We start from the raw sequence: 24,585 nt of genomic DNA, 5'->3' as shown, positions 1-24,585 counted from the left end.
GAAAGTAAAATAAATCAAGTAACAGCGATGAAATGTTTCAGCCCATCTAACCTCATCACCTCACAGATATACAACAAAAAAAAAAAAGGTCCCACAATGAGCACTTTTTATAACGATGACTTACGCCTTCAAATATCACCAGGACAAAAGAAAGGTTCACAATCATTTTTTAAAAATAAATATAGCTCCATAGATAACATTTTCTTCAAAAAAAAAAAAAAAAAAAAAAAAAAAAAAAACCCTTACAAACACATGCGAGAAACTGAGCACTAGCTCCTCCTCGCCAATCAATGCACACATTCAGCGTAACCCTGGAGATGTAAAAATACAGTTTGAAAAGGCAGGTGTCTGTTCGGAAGAAACAACCCCCTCCCCCCAAAAAAACCCAGCAAACTGAGCCCAAGAGGGATTTATACCAGCTGACAGGAGTGGTAAGCTACGGAAGGTCAGAGAAGACTTTGGTAAAGATCATTCTTACAGGTTAAGCTATTGAACATCAAATAATAAATTGCTTTTATATTACGCCATCAGTGCTCACTTTTACTGGGACAAATTGTGTGTAAGAGCATCAACAACACTGGTCGTACTGAAGCTGGTTTCTGCCAAAGTAGAAAAAACAAACAAACAAAAACGCCAGTTACTTTCTCAGAAGACTGAGTTCATAAGTCAAAATTTCAACATAAATGCAATAAATTTAAAAATGTTTTAGTTTTGTTTGTTTCCACCCCAAATGTATTTATTTAATTTTTTTTTTAACAGTTGCAGAAACAAGCTTCCATAGAAACCACTTTTTTTTTTTTTAAATGTTAACTGGAAATTTTTAAAAAAAAAAAAAAAAAAAAAAAAAAAAAACCCACACACACACACACACACACACCCTACTTCCAGCACAAACTGAAGTCTTTAACCATTAAAATTATATATATAAAAAATAAAAAAGTGACGCCTTTATTTGGCAGCTACTTTATTACAGAACAATGATCTTACTGTCAGACCACCAATTTATAATTAAATAGGACATTTTTAAATTAAGTAATATGGCCCCCTTTAAGTAGAGCAAAGATGTCCGTTAACCTCGACTCATTAGCAATGGTGACCACCTCAAAGTCCTTTTTTGTACATGTTGGCAGCACAGGCGCTCACTCACACACACAATACTGGTAGTGGGACTCTGTGAAATCTCTGATAATCTGTGTCGTGGTTTGCTGTGTGGGGAATACAGACAGGGAGGCCGCGGCGATGGCAGCTAAAGTGTCGATGACTGTGAGCGCAGCAGCCGTGTGCACGAGAGAGGTCAGAAAAGGGAGCGATACAGTGAAAAGGTCCATGTCCCATTGTACCAGCTGAATGACAGATGCTGCAGCCCCCAAGTCCCCTGTTTGGACAGACGAAGTGACACCCAATGGGATGACGGCGGTCTGTATTCCGACTGTGGTCCGGAGAAGCTTGTTCAGTTCATCAACAAGATGACTTTCTCCTCCTTACATACAAAACCGTAGCAGCAGGTAGTGCCCGAGGTTCTCCCTCGAGAGAAAACAAAGACTCCCCCCCCCCCCCAAAAAACAACAAAAACCAACAAACCGAAAAAAAAAAAAAAATCCCATCCCTGTCATCCACATGAAAAGCAAGCTATGGAGAATTACCAGTCCTGGGAAGTGGCAGATGTCTTTTTGCGTTACTCTCCGTGCCCTCGTCTTCTCAGTCCTGAACTCCTTCAATCACTCAACCAATCAACATTGTCTCTTCTCAGGAAGCCCCCCCCCCACCCCGCACTTAATCCCCACTCCCCCTCCCAAGTGTAACCCCATTCCCTCCCCGATGGTCATCCTCCTCCTCCCCTTCCAAGCAAGGATGAAGACGGATCACCGCTCTGGCTCAGACTCCAGGGCCAGCGCCCGCTTACGCTCGCGACACTGTTTCTTGTGGGCCGGCCAGTCCCTCTGCTGGCACTGGGACCCGCAGTAGCGCGCCACCTGGCAGCGGCCGCATATGTTGAACTCCCGCAGCTGTGGAAAGACAAGGAAGAAGATCATCTTTGGCTCTGAGAGCACGGAGCTTTCGAATGGGAATGCTTTGCTACACGAGTTGGAATACATACCCTCCTCTCAATGAGCGAGCAAGGAGGGTAGTGACACTCGTAGTAGGTGCAAGAACACTCCTCTTCCTCCACCAGCTCCCCATTTGCGTTGTAGTAACGTGTGCGACTCAGCTCCAGATATTGCTCTTCCACAGGGTCGGCTGGTACCTGCTGGATAGCCAGCCAGTAGAGGGACTGCTCTCTGTACAGATAACATGAGAAATGTTCGGCATGCATTACTTGTTTGGATAACCCTGGAATAAATCACAAAAGGATTTAAGACTCATTTCCCCTCAACAGCAGTGTGTCCTTTCTAGCATTTTCACATGTACCTATAAGCAATGTTTTACCTCTGCTTGCTGGAAATCTCCTCTGGTTTAGGGCTCCATCCTACTGGAACCAGTCGAAGGTTGTCTAGTCGGTTGTCCACCGTCACAGAGTTGATGTGGATAACTTGAAAACTAGGGGCGATGCCTCCTCTGTGCTTCTCCCTGGGTAAAGACATTAAAAGTTAGCCAGTCTGCAACCAGCAGGACAAAAATCTGACCTTGGATAAGAAGAGTGTTTATTCCAAGGACTCCTCAGTAAGGAGCTGATGCTAGCTCAGAACACTTCTTATCCAATATGAAGTGTCATTGAAAGCCAAGTCCACTACAGAGCTTGAGCATGCACTAGTTTACTATACAACCTCTATTTCTCACGACTAGTGATGAAACTGAAAAGCTAGCTCGCTAAACAGTTGATGGTTTAAGTGACACCTGTGTCGCTGCGCCGAGAGAATTCTTTTTGCCATTTTAGCCCCTTCCCCTACTTTTGTTAAGCTGAAGCAATTCTCATGAGCACCCACTTATCTTATCTGACAACTTTAACACTGATTAAACTAAGATGAGCCTTACAATGGAGGGTGCTTTCACAAGAAGCATGCTCACAGATTTTCCAGCAGAGGATAAACCACAGAAGAAGCCATTTCCAGCAGGCAGTTCCACATGTTTGATTTGGCAGGTTGTCTATTTTTAAATCCCAGATGCAAGTCCACAAGCTTGCAAACCTGAGACCTGTCGCTTGTTAAAGCAGTGTGCAAACGACTACGGTATGCAGTCACAGAAGAAAATAACAACAAAAAAAAAAACCAAAAAAAAAACAACACCTTGACACAGTTTAAACAGACTTACCAGAGCAGCTCGTGCAGCGGCCTTCCTGCCCAGCGTCCTTTGCCGACGTCAAAAGCATAAGCAAAGATCTTAGCTCCATTGCCATCTGCATCTACTTCCATGCGTGCCTGGAAACAGAAAAACACTGCTCTATATTTTTTCTCAACTGTATCCGGATATCAGAGCAGTAGTGAAAAATCAAACACGCTTACCTCAAAGGCATAGTTCTCCACCAGTGGTATGTCCTGCTCATCGATCAGCGTGTACTTTGTCTGAAATAAGAAAATTCAGGTTCATTTTCATGTTTAAACCTACAACAACAGCATCCCCACTCTCAGGGGAGCTTTATTGTTTGTGAATTAGCACTAGCAGAGTCATAAACGGGGGCACTACTTCTAGGACAAGTTTCAACCTTCCAAACTTTTTACACTGACCACAGCAGCAACACGTTTCTGAAGCAGTCCCAGCTGTCTCACAGACACCTGAGCTCTTCTCCAGCAACACAACATGAAGCAGATGAAACCTGTGTGACACTTTCTTCTTTCTATGATTGCATGTGTGTGGCGTTTCCACGAGTGACATCATGTTTACAGCGGAGTGACCGGAGCCCTGCCACTCAGCAGGTGGGCAACCGGCTGCTCACGGTTCAAATACGGTTTATTCCCAGTGTGTCCCGTGACTTCAGCGTTAGCAGCTGGGAGCGCTTTCTGACCCACCGCTCGCCACAGTTTCTGCTTCAAGCGTTAATTAGTACGATTAAAGCCAAAGCCGACACAGGCACAGATGTTGGGCAGTGTCGTCCTACCGGTGCTTTGTCACACTGCACAAAAGAATCAGTTGATGGCAATGGCTTCCTCATTAACCGACACTTGAGGGTAATCCTAGTAACATGGCTAGCGTGGCTCTGCTAACTGCACCGCCGAGTGTTTGGGTATGACACGACCGCCGAGGGGTTTCCAGTCCACCGACAGCGGCTGTGACAAAAACTGAGCACGTGTTTACGTTTCTGGCGCTGTTTGGTCGTTAAATGTTAGCCAGCGGCTAGCGTAACGCGCTACATGCTAATTAGCGTTAGCGGCGGAGTTTGAGAAACCAGTCTGGCTCGGCACGGCCGGCTTTTCTAATCCGCTCAAACGCCTTTAAATCGGTAAAGCCGAACTACTCCCGCATTTGCGACTGCTTCATAATAATCAACTCTGTTGGCTAGAGCTGATTGAGCATCGCTAACTATATCTTTTCTGGTGACTTTTCTCTTCCCCGCGGGCCCTCCCCCGGCCGCACATGGCAGTCCTGGGATCCAGCTCACCTTCCCGGCCACACGGCCGAGCCGTACGATCCCGAGCTTGAAATCCGACATCAGGAGGACGGGCGGAGGCGACAAGAAGAAGCGTAGGGTCCAGCCTAAACTGTATTCAGGTTCAAAACCCGCCTCTTAGCCCCGTTTGCCAGGTTGCGTTAAATGGTTGGGTATATTCTGAGTCCGGATCTCTCCGGCAGCAGCCCAGCCTCGGTGACACACCGCCGCTGGCGCAGGAAAGCCGAACGAGCTGCCGCTGCTGGGAGGGGCGGGAGGTACCTCTAACCGCAGCGTCCAATCAAGCGTGGCGTTAAGGCTTTTTAATACAGCACGTCACCTCACGCTGCCAAATAGGAAGCGGCAGTTTCAAAAGACCGCCTATTTTCAGTTATAACGTCATCACACTCTCGTGACCACTTCCAGCCATTTTCGCGCGAAATGTTTGATGGCTGGGTGGGATTATTGCAGAGGGCTTTGACGTCATGATGCGCCGTTTGCTGCTAAATTTGGCGACAGGCATTGAATGTGCATTGCGTAAGGCTATAGAGGAGGCTAACAATGATTCATAAGGTAAACACTGAGCCCAGTGGAATAAGAGAAACTGGTACACATGGATAAAAGAGCATCATAAGACTGGAAAAATAGAGATAAATATAATAAAGAGAAAAGGACAAAAAAAAAAAGAATCAGTAGAAAGCTGGGCCACTTACTGTTCAGGATCAAGGATAAAGTACACAGTGTATTCAGTTTATAGCTCAATGCAAGAACAAAAACATAATAAAATGAGAAAATTGGCCAGTGTTCAGATGATAGTTTACTATTACTTTAGCATCTAAGGAGCAAAAAACAAATTGAAAAACCTGATATGGAGAGCTTAAAAAGGTAATTGCAGTTCTTTAGGTTTGTGAAGACGTTTCATCTTTCATTGATTAATTTGTTTTACTAACAAAAGGTGGAGAGTCCCGGTTATTTAAACCTTAGTGAGTGTTGTGTTTCATGGATATGGTCATTAACCAGTTATTGATCATGTGAGTAATCACATCATCAAGGTGTGAAAAAAGGGTGAAATCTTCACTGTCACCCGGGGTTATGGGTGAAATCACTGTGTGATCTTGGCTCAACCCATGTGAGCTACTGAAGTCACCTGAGTCAAGGCTGAGTGTGGAAGGGGGTTTAAGAGCCTGGGAAGGGATCTCAAGAATATGTTCTGGTAATGGGGTCAACGATGGTCGTTTACAGGGGATGTAGATGGGTGTCTTCACTCTTCTCTCGAACAATCTGTCATCTCGGTCCAAAATGTCAACATTTGCGTCCTCAAAAGACTGCCCATTGTCCTTTAAGTGCAGGCTTAGAGAAGAGTCTTGGGCCCATGTGTTTGTGGGGTTTTTTTTTTTTGCAGTTTGGTTTCTCTAATACTGAGGTATGAACACGCCTCACTGCACTGCCCAGCATACACTATGTTGTTTACCTTGTGTTTGGGAGTTTGGAGAAAATTCTTCCAAGTTTCTCTGACAAACCTGCTACACAAGGGTAAACAATATTGCTGTCCAGCTGTCTTTCTGTTTGTCCCTAGTTGGTGTCTGCCCTTCTCTTCTGTACATTTTTGATGATTTAATGAAGGCCCAGTTGAGATAACCACATGTTTCAAGAGCTTTCTTTACATGTGTGGAATATAGCTGACCTAGCCAGACCTACCATGACCTGGACGACTGAGAACCTACACAGACGCACTGAATCTGATATAGTTCTTTGTGTATTTTGAAAGATCGGTTTCTTTTTACAATCACTTAATTCACTGACTGCATAACATTTGCTCATAGTTAATAGAAGGCATTTCTTCCTACATTGTGTAGCATTTCTTGCTACACAACCCCATTACATTTTGGCTTTTCAGCACCTTATACTGGATTCTGTGTTTGTCAGCAGTTGTGATATGGTGTAAAATAAAGGCACTGGAATTTTACCCCACTCTTCTTTATGACGGACTATTCATTTACACATAGCTCTCTTAAGGTCACACCACAGCATTTCTGTCTGGACTTTGACTGAGCCACCTGACAGGTCTCGTCCATGCCGCCAGCCGCCTGCCAAGTCATCCAAGTGTGGTCAGCCATGCCCGCTTCACCACCGCCACGTGGCTGGCCCCCTGATCTGCTCCGTCGCCATGAACTCCTGTGCTGTCAGCCTCCGGGTCGGCCCCCTGAACTTTTCAACTACGGACTGTTGTGCCCTCGACCCCCTGGTCAGCCACCTGAACAGCTTCGCCATGAACTCCTGTTCTACCGAGATCTGGGTCGCCCTCCTGAATTATGTTCTTGAACTCCTATGCACTTGTGTTTGGACTGAGTGTTCCAGATTGTTTATTTGGTTGTTTAGTTTCTTTTAGTCTCCTTTTGCCCTTTATGTGTTTCATGCTCCGTGTCTTATGTTGTCAAGGTTATATTGTCTCATGTTTTCTGTTTTATTTTGAAGGTCTGTGTCCTATGTCAGTGTAGTCAGCTTTGCTTCCTTTGTTTTGTTATGTCAGACTAGTGTCAGCTGTTTCCCCATGTGTTTCCACTTCCCCTAATCACCCTTGTGTGTATTTAGTCTGTGTGTTTCTGTTCATTCCTGGTCAGGTCATCTGTTGTCCACGCCATGGTTCATGTCTAGGTTTTTCTTGTTGTTTGTTTGTTTGTTTGTTTGTTTGTTTGTTTGTTTGTTTAGTTCTCCCAGTTTAGGTTAATGTTAGTTTTACTTCAGTATGCCTTGCCCTTTGTTTGTACCTTTTTTACCAGCCATATTAAACGGCTTGGTTTTTGTTAATACTCAAGCTTTGGTCCAAGTTCCTTCGCGTCTGCATTTTGGGTCCACTCTTCACAATACATACAGTCTGCCTCTGCCAGACACAAAGAACCATAAGTAAGCCTGTAGTCTGTACTCTGTTTGGATAATATGGCGTTATGAGGTCTTTAACATATGGTGGGGCCTGATTATTCAATACTTTGTATCCTGGAGGTCATTAACCTAAGTAATTTTAAGTCATTACTATTAAAGTAATACTTGGTTCAAGAGAGCTCTGACTCTTAGCAGCCTGGCTACATTGCTGAAAAGAAATCGTTGGTTGATATTAGATATATATTAGAGAAGGAAGTAGATATAGTGTAATTAGATTTATTAAGAGATGATCAAACAAAAGGGGGTTTTCAGGAACTACTAACCAAATTCCAAAAAAGTTGGGAGGCTGTGCAAATTGTAAAAAAAAGCATTCTGCAATGATTTGCTAATCTCTCACAACCCGTTTTAAATTGACAACAGATCATAAAATATATCAAATATTTAATTATTTCATGAAAAATATGGGCTTATTTTGAATTTAATGTATGTAAAACATCCCAGAAATGCGTTATGTGGTAACAAAAGACTGCAAAAGTAGGTGGTAATAAAAAGAAACGCCTGCGGGAATATTTTGGTTCTGGTTATAAAAAGGGCATCTTAGAGAGGCAGAGATTCACCAGTCCACAAAAGACTGCATCCACAGGTAGTGGAACAATTACAGAATAATGATCCACAGTGTAAAAATGTGACGGCTTTGAGTATTTTGTCATGAATAGTATGTAATATATTAAAAGGTTTAGAGAACCTGGAGAAATCTCTGCGCGCAAGGATAAAGGCCAAAAATCAATCTTGGAAGCCTGAAAGCTTCAAGTCTTCGGGTGGAAATGCACTAACACAAGTATGATTCTGTCATGGAAATTACCGCACTGGCTTAGGAACGCTTCCAAAAACCATTGCCTATCAACACCATGCATCCAAAAATGGTGTTGACCCAGGGTGAGATCTAAAACCTGCAGGGTGTCCGGGGCTGGGCGCTCAGGTATGTACCAGCTCACTCCCGGTGGCTACTTGGTGGGGCCTGGCGCCTGTTGCTCGGTCAGGCCTCTTCCGGGGTGCGGGGGGCCCTCGGGCCTCTGGGCCTGCGGCTCGGTCCATTCTGGCACAGCTGGCTGCCGGTAGAGCCGGCGGGCACGCCGGTGCAGCCCCCTCTAGCTTCTCCTCGGTGGCTACTGGGTTACGCCTCGTCTGGGGATCCCCAGCCCTTCCCATGAGGGTGGCACGGATGCCCCTCCGGTGGTCCTCCTTGGGCTCTCGCACTCTGGGACCTCTGGATGTCTGGGGCCTGGATCTCCTCCATGCCTGCTTCATGCCCTGGGGGACTGGGCTATGGCTCTCTACATCCTCTTGCAGACCATTACATGTGGAAACCATTTGAATACAAGCGTGCTGATCCACACAGGTGTGCACACGGGTGTTCACTGCTCGTAGACATAAACTACACCTTTCTTGGCTGCTACTTCAAAGCACATTGTGTGCTGTCTGTCCTGCGTGCTGCACAACAACATTCAATATTTAGTATTAGTAGTACTGCTGTTTACACTTAGCTAGATTAATGCGATGGTGTTGTGTTTAGTATGTTGCTTTGGGTTTTTTTTTTGCTTGTTTTCTATTCTTTTTCTCTCAACAGGTGATCCAGGAGATTTTTTTTCCCCTTTCTCACTGTCCCTCTCCCCTTCTGTTTTTCTTTTCCTTCCTCTTTCTTTCTCCCTTTCCTATCCCTCACTCATGTCTGTCCCGTCTGTAACAACTGAAAATAAAATAAAATAAATAATAAAAACAAAGGTCGATCAAGTGGACCAATACGGCAATGCGATGATGATCCATTTGGCAAAGTAAATCCATTGGGTATCCTTGTTGGTCTTCAGACAACAATTCTGATGGCTAAAGAACCAAATGGGACAGGCAAAAAAAAATAAAAATAAAACCTGCAGGGACACCGGCCCTCGTGGACTGGGATTGGGGACCCCTACTCTAGACTAAAAAGGATTGGGACCATTTGGCATGTTATCAGCACTCAATTCAAAAGCCTGCACTTCTATAGTGTGAGGTGCAACATTTCTCTACCAAAAGCCCATCAGCTAGCCTTCATAGTTTCTAGACCTTATGACCTGTTGTTAAAAGAAACACAACCCTGTCCCAAACATTTTTGAGATCTGTTGCTGCCATCAAATTCAAAATTACTTTTCCAAGTTCAAACATTTTGTTACTTTGTAGGACTCAGAAGCAGCACTGATCTCATAATACAGCTTTATTTATGGACTTCCCTACATAAAAATGTAAAAGAACTTAAACTGGGGAGATACTAGAAAATTGCTAATTAGGAAGTTACAAAGGTGAGACAAGGGACAACAAAACAAAGGAAGACTAAGACAATATATACACACACATAACGAGGGAGGAGGAAACGGGCGGAAAACACAGCGGGAGCGAACCAGGAATAACATGACAAGGGAAGTTAAAGTCAACACAATGCACATGAGACAAGAGGTTATCACAATTAAACAGAAAGCATAACTACTTTTGAGACTGAGCCTAAAACATGCAAACTTTACAGGAACAGAAGACAAACATGGTGACAGAACACAGAGAGACGCAGGGATGTGATCCTTAAAGATAAAATGGAAACAAAACACACAGGCAAACAACACCTTGGGTCAAGACCCAGGGATCATGACAATTTACAGCACATGTGTCGAACTCCAGGCCTGGAGGACCGCTGTCCTGCAGGTTTTAGATGTGTCCTTGATCCAACACAGCTGGTTCAAATTGCTAAATTACCTCCTCAACTCTTGTAGTTCTCCAGAAATCTGCTAATAAACTAATCGTGTTATTTGGGTGTGTTGACCCAGGGTGAGATCTAAAACCTGCAGGACACTGGCCCTCGAGGCCTGGAGTTCGACACCCCTGATTACAGCATCCTAACAATTTTGCAATTGCAGAAAAGGGACAAAGTAAAACGAATGGCTTAGATGCCATTAGTTTTTTTTCTTCAAAGTGAATGTGCCGAGAAAACATGGAAAATCTGGAATATGAAGCCATTAAAAATGAATCCTTTTTAAGGAAGCCTATCATGTAGAGTCCTCATTTAAAATAATCTTTGTGGTCTCTCAGTCTGGAACCTCACACCAACACACGTTATGTTTAGTTAAGGGGAGCCAGCGCCCTCTGGAGATCAGGAGCAGTATTACAGAAACCAAGCAGCTTGAGTTAGACTGAAAATGTAGAAGAAATGCTTAATAAAAGAGCAAATATGTAAGAATTTCTTTATTCCTTTTCTTTTTAAGTTTTAATTTAGATTTTTGTATTGATATTCTTTATGGCCAAAAATGGTCTCTTTGGTCTCATCTTGCAAAGGACATTGTTCCAGAAGTCTTGTAGTTTGTTCAGGTGCACTTTTGCAAAGTTAAGCCGTGCTGCCACGTTCTTTTGAGAAAGAAGTGGCTTTAACCTGGCAACCTTTCCAAACACGCCAAACTTGTTCAGTGTTTTTCTAATTGTGTTATCATGAACTTGAACATTTGCTGAACATTTTTCAGGCATGTAGAGTCTGAAATGTAGCTCTCAGCTTTTTGTAGCTTCTCTGAGCACGGCACACTCTGACCTTGGAGTGAATTTTCTAGGACGTCGACTCCTGGGAAAACTGGCAACTGTCTTGAATGTTTTCCACTTGTGAATAATCTTTCATACTCTATAATGGCATAACGGTATAATGTATGACTTTAAATCATTTGGTAATGGTCTTATAACCCTTTCAAGATTGATGGGAAGCTGCAGTTACTTCTTTAAGATCACTGATCATGAAGATCATATCAGATGTAACTTTATTTTCTAATGGAACTCATCAGGATGCATCAAGAGACAGAAAAGCATGAGCTTCATTTGTTTTTTGTCTGGATTATAAAAAATCTTTTTATTGTTTTCCTTCTTTTACTGTGTAATCACATAGTCATCATTCTCCCACAACAAACTCAGTGTGCTGGAAACCCTTAATCATTTCATGATATAAGCACCTCTTTGTCTTGTGTTTACTTGTTTCCCCTTTACAAAACAGCTTTTTATGTCAGTATAACAATGGTAGCCCTGTTTCTCTGTTGTTCTCAGTTCAAAGTGAACTGAGTGGAAACCCACCTTATCTGAGCCAAAAGGCACGACGCTGTCCTGTCAATCACTCCTATTCATTTCTCTAAAGACATGGCTCTGGGAGGAGTGGGTGGGGGTCGGGGGTGGGGGTGTCTCTTCCTGCTGGTTTGAGTTTCTTGAGATCTGATCTGTTTGCTCCAAAATGTACAGGTGACTTTCTTGTTACTATTTAAAGTGCTTTTGACCATTATTCATTTTTCCAAATGTCTGTCAGTTTTTCTTTGGACATCAGCTGTTTTTCTCACTTTTCACTGTACTCCTTGTATGTGACCATTTTCCAAGGGGTGTTTTTTTTATTTGCTGAACTGCATAACACTGGCACGTAAATCATTCAAGCATAAGAAAAGCATCTAACTGAAAGGATGAACCAGAGCTGTGTCTAAACATGAAAACTGGGCAAAGAACCAATTTTAAAACGTATCTTAAGGCATTTTTTTTTAGCCTATCACAATAGCACATCTACAAAAGAAGTCAAAGATAGCACAGTTTGACAGGCATAACATTGCTCCAGAAAGGGGATTGCTAGTTAGCTATTAGATGAATGCTTAATATATCTCAGCATGGTGTGCAGTGTGACTTAAAAAAATGGAAAAATCTGGAAAAGTGGAGGACAAAAAAGACATGCCAAACCTAAAAAAAAAACTATCTACATTTCCTCATGAAACAGGAAATGAGAGATGCATCTGGACCTTCAGTTGATCTATCTGCAGTTCACTGAAGCCTCATCAGAAATGGTCTCAGCTGGCTGTCATTAATCCATTCTTAAGGAAGGGAAACAAGGAGTCAAGGCTGAGTTGTGCCAAATTACACAAGAACTGGACTGAAAATCAGTGGCAACAGGTCTGATGGAGCGATGAATCCAAATTTGAAAGTTATCTATATATGGCGGTCATCAGGGGAGAGTCACAACAGTGTGTGTCTGTGGAGTCTTTAAAAAAAACTATTAAACACTTTTCTGTTTAATGAGGGCTATTTTTAGTCTGTTTTTCTTATTAATTGTTCTGTGGGATCATGTGGGCAGAGAACAGAACAAAAGGAAACCAACATCCAAAGAAGAGCTTTGAATGTCCTCAAGAAGCCTGAAGCTCAATAAATCGCTGCACCTGTTTCTCATCCCAGCAAAATGTAATGAAATAAGAGGCGGATAAAGAGTTTTTTTGGATGGCACACCTTACAAAGCAAGTGGCATTTTTTGTTAATGGACTTGGCTGTGGTATGATATGTGATAGCAGACCATCTTCCAAAGTGTACATTGGGTATTCCCAGGTCTCTCTGGATTCACTGGCTTTTCCAGGGAGTGGGTGTTGCTCAGTATTGCTAAATGAACTGTCTCAAGGTGTGGCCGCACCGCCGATCCCTGCACATAGTCATAAAATGAACCATGAGTTTCTATCACACCTGTCATTCCTGAAAAATATAATTACGCTCTGCTCACACACAGGTATCTAACAGACACTCCAGGGTCCTATTGTTGCATTGATACGGTCAGAAACTCACCATAAATGAGCCAAAATGAGGAAATAAAGCCTTTTTATTTTACACATGAGAGTTTTACTTTGTTCGAAGTATAGCAAAAATCTATTTGACACATTTTAAATATATAAAAAGTATAAATGTTTACAAAGAAACATTCTCATTAATTATCGGAGTGTGATTTACCTAATGTACCCTGACCTGTTCTACAATATCCCACTGAATGCTGAATTTTAGGGACTTTGCTCAGTTAGTAGGATTTTTAAGATATTATCTATATATGAATTTCTTCTGAAATAACCACAATGTAGGGCTATGAATTAAAGTTGACTAAGGTTGAACTCCTGCCCTTTGAGCTGTGCTTTATTAAACAAAGTAACTGTTTTAAAACCAAAGGTGTTATCTGCATATTGAAAAAGAAAAAAAAAGTTCTCAAGTGGCCAAAATCAGGAACACCAGTGAAACAGGGAAATGAGAGATACTATGAATATGTAACCGCAGGCTATTAGGCCATAAGGCACACAGGCCTATAACACCTGCTTGCATGATGGCATGATTTCAGACTCTACGGACGGTTATCAGGTGACGCTCGTGTGAAAACCAGAAGCTTTTTTTTTCTTTTTTCTTTCTTTGAGCTCTGACCTCTGAGATCCCTGTTACTTCCGCGTTCCGCTCACCTGTTACACCTGTGTTACTGCTACGCTCTTGATGCGACTCCTCCTCCGCCGGTGCACCTGTCCTGTTTTCGTGCCATGACCGAGGACTTCGAAACGTGTGATTTAACATGCTCGTCCCCATCGGGTGACCCAGAGGAGACTCTAAAAGTTAAAAGCTGGAGTATGGAGTGCGAGCAGCCCATTTTCTCCGCGCTGGGAGGCGGAATGAAGCTGCAGAAGACAGTCGATGCTCCGCGGCCGACTATGAGCGGCAGTCCCGGAAAAACCTCACTGGCTGCGGCCACCTCCGACACCGAGTCCGGGATCTACTCTGTTGAGAGTGAGCTGTGTGTAGACCACGAATCCGAGCTGGACTGGTTCTGCGGCACCGAGCAGAAACTCATCTGCTCCCACTGCGCCACCGTGGGCTCCTGCCAGGGACACACCGTGACCCCTCTGGCCACCAGAGTCACCAGAGTCAGGGTGAGTCTCGGGCAGCCAAGCAACAGCTGTTTTAACATATTTCACTCATATGGGTTTTAATAGTGATCATTTTCAGTTCAGGGGTGTATAGCTACAATAAATACACATTTTCATGCGCAATAATCTGCCTGCAGGTCTCCAAATGGCTTCAGGAAGGTTTCACTTTGTCTGAGTGGAACTATTTTTAAGGGCAACTATTTTCTTCTAACCCTATTTAACATAAAATGACCTTTTTCTGACTAAACTTAACAAAATACAAGTTTAAAAAGTAAAAATACTTTGATTTGATTGAGTTTTTGTGAAAGATTTTGCCCATCGTGACTGACAAAGTGTGGATTTTTATATTTCACCTACAGTTGTATAACCATAACAGTTATCCAGATAACAGTTATTATGAAACAAAGTGGCCCGGGTGTTTCCATATTTGTTAAGTTAATGTTTGTGTAGCTCTTAGGGCTTTTTTGGGAGTGCCACACTGGCTGATTCCTCTCAGCAGTATTTGAGAATACAGGATTTTCTTGCTGTGTTTCCAGCTGATGAATGCCACGTGGTTTTTAATGTGTTTTTATTCCTGAACTGCAGACAGTGTGCAGGCTATTTAGGTTTTTCTTTTTTTCCTTTTTCTTATCAGGACAAACTGGTGGACGTGTGTGAGAAAATGCAGCTGCAGGCCCTGAGGATTGAGAGGTTTATCGAGCAGACACTGGCAGCCAAAGAGCAGAAGCTTCAGGTGATCCACACCCACCCAGGCTCACCACACACTCATGATGATCTCAGCATCCAAATGCTATGGAGCCTGTTTAGCAAGTGCATTGTGTTGACATTTGCTGGATCCTGTTTCAGATGTGAATTTTTGGCCACGTTTTGGGTTTGTGTATAGTGATAGGAATTTCTACAAGCTGCTATCTGTTTCTACTGATCAGTCAATTTATTAATTTTTTTCTTTTACTATTAGTATAATATACATATATAAATCAACTCTCTGAGCCCAAAGGGAAGTCTTTATTTTGACTGTTTTGTCCATCTAAACCCAAATTATTCAGTTCAGATTAGAGCAGAGAAACAGAAGCAAATCGACATATTTCAGAAAAACAAACAAAACTGGGACATTTCTTTGATAAATATGCAAACTAATTGATTATTGGTAAATTTTTCTTTGAATTTTTTTGCACGTAAAACAAAACTTAACATGCATTTACCCGTTTATTCCTTTATATGACCGTATGTGTAAGTTCTATAAATATTAGGAGGCAATTATTTATTTTCTCTTACAATTAAGTGTTAACCCGGGGGTATAATAATGAAAAGATAATGATAATATATTTTATAACATGTGCTTCACATGGTTTAAAAGACTTTGATATAATCACTGACTTAAAAATATATAAAAATGTAACGGATGAAGACTGTAACAACAAAGCATGGGGCAAGTCTTGCTGATTCAGTGCACGTAGCAAAGTCTGCAGCCTCTCTTAGCTTAATGGGTGTTCAGGACAAGTCGTGCTTGTGCACTAAAGAGACCAAATCGAGCCTCAAGCAAACAAGAAAAGCCTGATAAGTGGAAAACTACCACCACACCTGAGCGGGAATCAAATGTTTCTGTAACAAAATAGCTTTACACAGTGGGGGGGGGGAGAGCGTGGTCAGTGAATCTCTGTACACTTTGCTGTGCTTGGTCAGATGTGCGAGTCACAAGTATCATTAACGAGCTGTCGTCCGTGCCCACCGTCAAGTGCTTGTGTCACTGCTTATGAGGAGCAGCAGCTTCCATTAGGCGCAGGTGTAGGCCAGTGTTTGAGTTTTAGGAGAGAATACCAGATAGGAAGTGGGCATTAAAAAGAGAGACGACGTCACAGTATGACAAATTTTATCAGAATATGCTACGTGCACTTAAATTTATTACAGCAGTGCAGGTGTTACATTAAAACATTTAAAAAAACAGACTTGTAGACCTTCAACCATCCACCACTGACCCATCAGGCAAGTTGTAATAAAATTGTTACCAAAATAATGGATACTAAAGGAGGGATGTTACTATGATACTAATGAGATTTCACAAAGCGTTTCACTTAGATTACATTTTTTTTAAGTCTGTTTTTTATTTTTATTCTATTTAACTAAAAATAATACCCATGCTACTGCAGGCCAACATCTCAGATAGCTGACAGTTTGATTGGCTCCCTAGTGCTGGGACTGTGGATGTGGTTTTTATGGCATTTTTCACGCATTTCTGATATTCAAAGAACTGTACAAGTGACGCTAAATGATTAAAAGAGAGTAAAAACCATGTGAGACTAATTCACAGGAGATGCACAAGGATAAAGATTTTAATTTTGGAGACAGTAAATGTTTCATTTTCAGTTTTCTCGTGCCAGATTTTAAAGGAAATCATTTTAAAATCATTGATAAATCAATAAAGGATTTATCATTTATGCAGTTGGATTCCAAACCACAAGTATTCACTTCACACTCATGCATTTCTTCTTCCCTGCTGTCTTATTATGCAGGCAGCGGCGAGCAGGGCGAGGGAGCAGGTGCTGGCTCAGGTGAGCGCGGCACGCGAAGCCCTGGAGGAGGAGGAGCAGCGTCTCTTAGAGGAGGTGCAGAGAGAGGAGGAGCGTGTGGAGCAGTGTCTCCTGACCCAGAGAGCCCACTGGGGCCAAGCGTTGACGAATCTGTCGCAAACACGCTCCCGTCTGGTGCACACGCTGACGCACACTCCCGACGCACAGCTGGTGGTGAGAGACTCGGGAAGCTTTAGCAGGAAGGGGTTAACAGGGGCGGCTCTAATAACTGTATCCTGATAACAGTCATAATCACTGAGAGTAATCACCTGCTTAATGTCTCATTTTTCAGACCAGTGTCCAGGAGATAGCTGAAAGGTAATGTTTCTTTTTTATGAAGCAATATTTTGTGAATACTATTTTCTTGCTCAGGAGCTGTATCATTAAACCTCTTTTCTCTGCTTCTCTGCTCAGGGTGGAGGAGGCAGAGGGGGTCGGGGAGCCCTGTGACACAGACCAGCTCAGCCTGAACCCGTGCTGCACTGAAAGCAAGCTGCTGAGGGGTCTGTGGGCTACTGCAGTGCTGCTCGGGCCAAACAGTCAGTAGATTTCTATTATACTTGTTAATCATTTTGTGTAAATGCAGCACATTCAAAATTCAAAAGCATAAAAGTTTTCACTGCAGCACTACAAGGTGTATTTACCAACCTTAAAAACCTATGAACGGAGTGGATTTTGTAGAGTATGCTCAGAAAAAAGTATAATATCCGATTACAGTTTATACAGATGTAAGAAAACGGCTCCTGTTCCATTACTGATTCTCATTGGCTCGGCTTTAAGTGTCACCGCCATCGCTAAGCAGCATGTCAAAGATATTACATTCATGCTGAGGGTCAAATGGTTATTCACGATGGAGGTATTTCCCCTGCTTCCTGTGATAAGTGTTGGGATCATCAATCCAAAAAAAAAGGAATTATTACACAGAACACTTCTATTAAAAGTATTGCAGTATGTTACTTAATTACACCTAGGAGTAAGTAATTTGTTTTACTACTTCATTTCACATTTCTCCATAAAATCACCTTAAATGCATTGTCTCATAATCAGCATTTAACTATATAAACCTGAGGCTGCAAACACACAGATTCTACTTTAGACACATGAACAGGTAGAAACAGGCCTGACTGCTCATCATGTTGTTACCTGTTAAAGTTCAGGGTCTGGCTGCTGGGCTGGGGTCAGTGTTCACTCAGCTTTAACATCACTCTGGGTTCTTGGCTAGCTTAGCGTCTGTGTAGGTGCTTGCAAAGTCGAGATTGTGTTAGCAGCATAATGCAGATATTTCTGTCCTGGATGCAACCCCATTCTTTAACAACAGTACATTATATTCCATAAACTAAATATCCAAAATATGGTTAAAACTAGGGGTGGGTTTTGATAATCGATTTATCGATTAAAATCGATTCTGGCTTGGATAACGTGATATCGATTCATTAAAATCCTGAATCGATTTTTTTTTAATATAAATTTATTTTGCCTGAAATGCCAGAATCTCAGTTTCGACAACCACCAAACAGCTAAAACAGTAAATGAGAGCAGGTGCACGGATTCTGCACAAAGACCGCCGACGCATCAGAATCAGTGAGATGTCGCCTTTCTCACTCGACGGCACGGACACGGTCGGGGCTGAAAGCCGACAGCTCGCTGATTCTGATGTTTTCTTCATTATTCCCTTGCTTGTTACGCACAAGTCTGCCGTTGTTTACAGCGCTGTCGCTGTTTTTTCCCCTTTTGCTTACTTCCAAAAAGAAAACCTAATTTCTGCCGTTCAGTAGGCTTCTGAACAAATTTAAACTTTTTAAACTTTTGCAAAACGCTTAGCCGTGTCTCTAATAAAACCGCTGTAACTTCAGAGGTAATGTTCATCAATGGTTTTCTTTCGTTTTTGATGTACTGCAGAATATTTTTATAAAATCCCAGGCCAGGAAAATCACCTTCATGTTTTTCTGTGTTTTATCTTCAGCTACTTTGACACAAAGGCATCTGCTGTGATGCTCACACCTTTGCTAAAGTCTTGCGAGTGTCAGCTTTCTTTTTATAGATACAAAAATATCTAAATGTACTGATCTGAATTATAATATTCCTGACTGTCTAAGGCAAAATTTCCCAGATTCAAATCGAATTGTATCGATTTGAATCGAATCGTGGATCGAATCAATTCGGGACCTTGTGAATCAGAATCAAATCGGTTCTAGAAATCAGTGTCGATACCCAGCCCTAGTTAAAACCAATTATGTTTTTTTGTTTCTCACATAAAAGGAAAGTAGTTATTGTACCGCCGCAGTGAAATGGCAGAGTCAAACCTAACTGAAACTCAATGATTATTCTAAAATACTCTTTAAAATGTGACGGTTAGTAAAATTATGCCTTGAAATGAGGCATAAAAATAATTACCATTTTAATTTTAGTTTAGTTTAGCACAATATTTTCTGAATTAATTGATTTTTAAAAAGTTGTGTTATTTATTAGAGAAATAACAAACTGAGTTCATGTTTTTATACCCAAATTTGATCTGGCACTTGTGTCTGAGAGGTCAGGAGTTCATGAAGAACAACATTCAGCTACTAAAACTCATTTTTCTATTCAGAAATCCAACTAAATAATTTGGCATCTTAATCTAAAAATAAATGTGCTTCATTTTTTTTCCCCTGCTTTTTTTTTTTGTAAAGTAGTGAATTTGAAATTTGAAATTATATAATTACATTTACAACAATTATACTAACATTAAAAATATAATTTTATTAAAAAATGTTGGTAAATATCATTACTCTTCATTTGCAGCTGTTGCATAAATGTTATATGTGTTGGTCTACTAAATTTGTAATAAAAGTTTTAAAAGCAGGGATGTTAGAGCTTGTTTATATAAATAAATTGAAGATGAATCATTTCTGGGCAGGAAGAATCCTTAGAGTCCTTATTTGTGGGTCCCCTGCAGTGCTCACGTCCTGCTCTACTATATAAATGTTATTGTAGTCCATTGTAAGGTGGTTGTTAGGCAAGTTTATAAATGTATGTGTGTAAGGAGTTTTTGGGGTGTGGTCCCTCTCCTAAAAAACGGATAGAATATCTTCAGTCAGGTGTTACTGTGGTGAAATCAAAACAAAAGGTGTTACTGATGCACAAATTCTACAAGTGGATCATTTTAGGTCGTTGGTAGGTGGTTGCTAAACAACATGATGACATCGTAATGCGTGATATAGATAACAACCTTCAGACACCTAAGATACACATGTGTGCTACTCCTGCTAGGTAGGGTGAGTATGCAGAAAGACAGAGGTTTCATAATAAGATGATGACATCGTCACTCTCATTGTCATACAGACACAGACTGACGCCCTACAAAATATCCCTGCTAACTGTAGCAAATTGAACATAAAGCACATACAGTACTTACATTTATTTTTTAGCGACACAAATTTAAGCATGTAATCACCCATTTATCTCCAAAGATGATCTGATTTCCTAATGCGTGTGTGTTTGTTGTGCCTGGACATCTGAATGTAGGGTAAACTGAAACACATTATACTTGTGCAACTTAGAAATTCAGGAGTTACTGGTATATCAGGAAGATCTGGAAGATGAACGGGGCAGTACTGTAAAGTAATTCCAGGTATTCTGTGTTTGGAGAAGAGGCCATGTGCCATCTGTTTGGCAGCGCTCGGAATTTGCTTGATGTCCTGTTTATATTCTCTATATTCTCTGTATTCATGCATATTCTCATGTTTAATAACGAAACAATATAAAAACAAAAACATGATAGTAATCCACCCTTTTCCTTTCTTCTCACAGCTTCTGGATCATCATGTTTAAAGTTCGATGAGCGCACAGTCAGCCCTCTTCTCTCTCTGTCTGAGGACTTCTGCACTTTAACTTTCCTCCACAAAAAACCGCGGCAGTCTCCACCCTACGACCCAGCACGATTTGACTCTTGGCCCAACGCCTTAGGCTCGGTGTCTATGTCCTCTGGCACCCACAGTTGGGTGGTAGACGTGGGCCAGAGCGGCGCCTTTAAAGTCGGGGTCTGCTACGCCTCCCTGGAGCGCAAAGGTTTTGGGAACGAAGCTCGACTGGGCCACAACAGTCAGTCCTGGGTGCTGTCTCACTACGACGGAGACTACTCCTTCTGCCACGCAGGGAAGAAGGTGCCGCTACAAGTGGCGAGGAGGCCAGAGAGGGTGGGCCTGCTGCTGGACTGGCAAAGTCAGACGCTGCTGTTTTACGAGCCACACTCCTGCGCTGTGCTGTACTCCGTCTCACAGAACTTCAGTGCCCCGCTGCTGCCGGCCTTTGCCGTGACTGACCGCAGTATCACCATACTGCACTGATGGACACACACACAACCACACACACAGTTATATAGTGCCAAAATTGCTAAATGAGCATTAATGATGTGAAGAAACCACAAAGAGAAACAACGTCCTCTAATGTAGATTTAATTAGCAGCTTCGCTGTGTGAGCAGTAATGAGAACTCCAGACACTCAGTTTCTATTTATTCAGTCCTGCTGTAGACACCTTTATTTTTTACTGTTTCTTATTATTTTAGGCTTAAACGTATTTGTGAGCTGATCCCATTATAAAGTAGTGTTGTTATAGTAATAACATTTTTTTAATAAAGAATACTTGTGTTTTTAGTATGATTACATGTTGCTAAGAAGTATCCACAAAGAAAACATCGCTTATTCTGGTTGATCCAGGACTATTTTAAATGTGGAAAAGAAACTCCCTTTAACAATAATCTGAAACTGTTTTGTATTGTCAAAATTTTAGATGTTATGTGGTGAGTAAAGGAGTTACTAAACTTGACTCTTTTATTACTTGAGTCTAATATTACCCTGTTATTTCTTTGAGCCGCAGCAGTGTTCGATGTTGTGTATGTGTGGCATGTCCACTGGGATACAGTGAAGCACAGCGTAGTGTTTAAGTTGGATTTTTGGTACTTTCAGGCAGCGGGAAAGGCAATCAGGAGGAAGCTGGCGCAAATAATCCAGCTACTGGTCATTTTCCACATGTAAATATATGAGAATGATACTTCTTGATAAATCTTACATAAAAAGGGGCATTTGTGAAGGTTCAAAGAGAATGGAAAAATTAAAAAATGAAGCATTAAGAAAGAAAACAGACCAACAAACAACACAGGTGACAAACATTAAAAAACAAGCTGGATGATAGTCAAACTAGTTTGATTCAAAAGCCAAAGTAAAAAAGTGAGTTTTAAGATGTGATTTTAAAAGACTGAATCGACTCGGAAGTATGAATATCAACAGGAAGGTTATTCCAGTGTCTAGGTGCTGCAGTTGCAAAGGCACGATCACCTCTGGACTTCAGCCGAGACCTTGGTTGTACTAAGAGCATCTGACAAGAAGATCTTAGTGCTCTTTTGGGGTTATACAAGTAGAGGACTTTAGGTAGATAGCTAGGTGCCAAGTTGTTTAAAATTTTAAAAGTAAGCAAGATAATTTTAAAATCAATGTGATATTTGACAGGGAGCCAGTGTAAGTTAGCTAAAACTGGAGTGATGTGATCATACATTCTAGTACCAGTTTAAAGGCGTGCAGCAGCATTTTGACCTAACTGCAAACGATGGAGAGAAGAGTCGTGGAGGCCCAAGTAGAGAGAGTTGCAGTCCAGTCTAGTGGTGATAAATGCATGAATACGTTTTTCAAGGTATTTCAGAGGAAGATAGGGCTTCGCTTTGGAAATCTAACGTAACTGGTAAAATTCTGTAATTTGAAAGAGCTATCCAAAAATACTCCGAGGTTTCTTGCAGTGTGGGAGAGATGGCTAGCAAGAGGACCAAGAGTATCAGTTTGCTGGCCCAAAGGGCTATGATTATCAAAAATAATAACTTTGGTTGTATTTTCATTCAGGGAGAGAAAATTATTTGATGACCAGACTTTGACATCATGAAGACAGTTAAACAGTGGTTGCAGTGTGGCAGAGACATCCAAGTTCAGGGGAAAGTAAATTTAGATGTCATGGGCATGGCAGTGGAAGGAGATATTGTATTTTTTGAAAATGGATCCCAAGTGCAGCATGTACAAGGAGAAGAGTTGGACCCAAAACAGACCCCTGTGGGACACCACAGTAAATACGGAAAGAAGAGGAAGAGAATTGCACCATAGCAACGGAGAACGACCTCTAGCCTTGATAAAAGAATGTTATGACCAACCGCATGAAAAGCAAAGTCCAATCTAGTAAAACTAAAACCACAGAGCAACCCGAATAAGCGGTTAAAAGAAGATCATTAAAAACTCTTAATAAAGCTGTCTCAGTACTGTGGCGAGGTTTGAAACCAGACTAGAAGTTTTCACCAATATCATTAACATCTAAAAAGGCCTGAAGTTGCTTAAGAACTATGTTTTTCAGGATTTTGGACATAAAAGGGAATTTGGAGATCAGCCTGTAATTAGAGAGAGCATTAGGGTGAAGGTTTGCACAACAGCATGTTTGAAGGCAGTTGGTACACAACCTAATGTCAGTGATGCACTCAAAAAAAGTAAAATACAGGGCCCAATAGTCTCCAAAGCTTCCTTGAAAATGCGAGAGGGAAGAGTGTTATGTGGGAAATTAGAAATTCTTAAGTGATCAATTATTACCTTTAAGGCAGAAAAAGACACTCAAACTGCTGAAAAACAGTTGAACATTTAGAAGCTGGAACTTTGTCTATCACTGAACGTTATAATACATTCAATTAACACTTTATCAGGTGCATCTTGCTAGTACATGGTTGGCTCTGGTTTTTGGTTCTTCGTGGGATTCAACGATGCTGCAACCATTCCTCAGACTTTTCCCCCCATATTAATATGATGACATCACAGTTACTGCTGATTTGTCGGCTGCTCAACTGTGATGACGATCTCCCACAACAATAACACTCAGATAGGCTGTGGGTTTAACTAAGGGAAACACAATAAACCAAGAAATTATCCCCCACACCATTACACCTCCAGCAGCCTGACCCATGCTTTCATATACTTTACACCAGATTCTGACACTCCTATCTGAATGTTGCAGCAGAAATCACGGTGTGGTCTTCTGCTTCGAGGCGTACATCTCTTCTGCATACTTTAAATATAACAAGTAGTTATTTAAATTGCTGTTGCCTTCCTATCATGTCAAGGTCATGTTTATTTACATAGCACATTTAAAACAATAAAGTCAGCTGTGTAAAAGTGCATTAAAAGTATATGGCTACAAGAAAAATTACACTAAAACATTAGGAAATTTTAATATAATACTTAACATTAAAATAAAATAAGATTAAAAAACTGAAATAAAAACGTAAATACAAATAAAATCAGACAACAAAGGACGAGGATGTCAACTGGTGCCAAATTCCAAGGAGAATAAATGTGAAAATAAATGTGTTTTTAATGAAGATTTAAATGTGTGTGCTGTCTATCATGACTGGCTATCATCTTAATGCATTGGTGGCATGCGATTGACCGACCGGATATTTGAATTTGCGTGCAGCTTGACAGGGTGTGACTGACAGAGTGGCCAGGGAGTGTTTTCCCACTCACTGAAGCGCCATCTACTTTTTAACCACTAGAGGGCACCACTGTCCGACCTTAGAAACCGACATCACAAGCTTGATGTTGGTTGTGATCTCCAAGTTTCCTCTCAGAACAGTGAGGATCACGGATAGAGTCAGTCATGCAAAAATACAGGATATTCCCAAACTGGGAACATACTGTCAATGAGAGTCTGTGAAACAACTTCCCCAAATTTTAAGATAAATGAAACTGACATGGCTGCCCAAGACAAGTGGCTGGTGGTGCAGTGATTGGGACTGATGCCTCACAGAACAAGTTCCTGGATTTGAATCCATTAGGCTTTGGCTTTTCCGTGCTGAATTTCTATGTT

General features: G+C 41.6%; 2 protein-coding genes across 2 annotated transcripts; one reads left to right on the top strand and one right to left on the bottom strand.

Moving 5' to 3' along the window:
* Window positions 1-1,792: 1,792 nt before the first annotated feature.
* zmynd19 (zinc finger, MYND-type containing 19) lies at window positions 1,793-4,890 on the bottom strand. The gene is made up of 6 exons (XM_005720485.1): window positions 4,535-4,890; window positions 3,441-3,500; window positions 3,250-3,356; window positions 2,428-2,568; window positions 2,099-2,279; window positions 1,793-2,006 (listed from the first exon to the last, which is right to left on the bottom strand). The coding sequence occupies exons 1-6, from the start codon at window positions 4,583-4,585 to the stop codon at window positions 1,863-1,865; spliced, it is 684 nt and encodes a 227-aa protein (XP_005720542.1). The 5' UTR covers window positions 4,586-4,890; the 3' UTR covers window positions 1,793-1,862.
* Window positions 4,891-13,553: 8,663 nt separating this feature from the next.
* On the top strand, window positions 13,554-21,522 carry bspry (B-box and SPRY domain containing). The gene is made up of 6 exons (XM_005720484.1): window positions 13,554-14,154; window positions 14,786-14,884; window positions 16,662-16,892; window positions 17,011-17,036; window positions 17,133-17,257; window positions 20,508-21,522. The coding sequence occupies exons 1-6, from the start codon at window positions 13,768-13,770 to the stop codon at window positions 21,041-21,043; spliced, it is 1,404 nt and encodes a 467-aa protein (XP_005720541.1). The 5' UTR covers window positions 13,554-13,767; the 3' UTR covers window positions 21,044-21,522.
* The last annotated feature ends 3,063 nt before the right edge of the window (window positions 21,523-24,585 follow it).

The sequence above is a fragment of the Pundamilia nyererei genome, unplaced genomic scaffold, assembly GCF_000239375.1.
Source record: "Pundamilia nyererei isolate P.nyererei 1_Seehausen unplaced genomic scaffold, PunNye1.0 scaffold00002, whole genome shotgun sequence".
NCBI classification, from domain to species: domain Eukaryota; kingdom Metazoa; phylum Chordata; class Actinopteri; order Cichliformes; family Cichlidae; genus Pundamilia; species Pundamilia nyererei.
This window is presented reverse-complemented; position numbering and strand designations above follow the sequence as displayed.

Excerpts from the sequence above, each read along its gene's own strand:
- zmynd19 (XM_005720485.1), bottom strand. The coding sequence starts at position 4,585 with ATGTCGGATTTCAAGCTCGGGATCGTACGGCTCGGCCGTGTGGCCGGG. Across the intron at positions 2,569-3,249 it reads CCGCTGCACGAGCTGCTCTG|GGAGAAGCACAGAGGAGGCA; the intron begins GTAAGTCTGTTT and ends GTCTTTACCCAG. Across the intron at positions 2,280-2,427 it reads GAGATTTCCAGCAAGCAGAG|AGAGCAGTCCCTCTACTGGC; the intron begins GTAAAACATTGC and ends TTATCTGTACAG.
- bspry (XM_005720484.1), top strand. The coding sequence starts at position 13,768 with ATGACCGAGGACTTCGAAACGTGTGATTTAACATGCTCGTCCCCATCG. Across the intron at positions 14,155-14,785 it reads CCAGAGTCACCAGAGTCAGG|GACAAACTGGTGGACGTGTG; the intron begins GTGAGTCTCGGG and ends TTTTCTTATCAG. Across the intron at positions 17,037-17,132 it reads GTCCAGGAGATAGCTGAAAG|GGTGGAGGAGGCAGAGGGGG; the intron begins GTAATGTTTCTT and ends TTCTCTGCTCAG.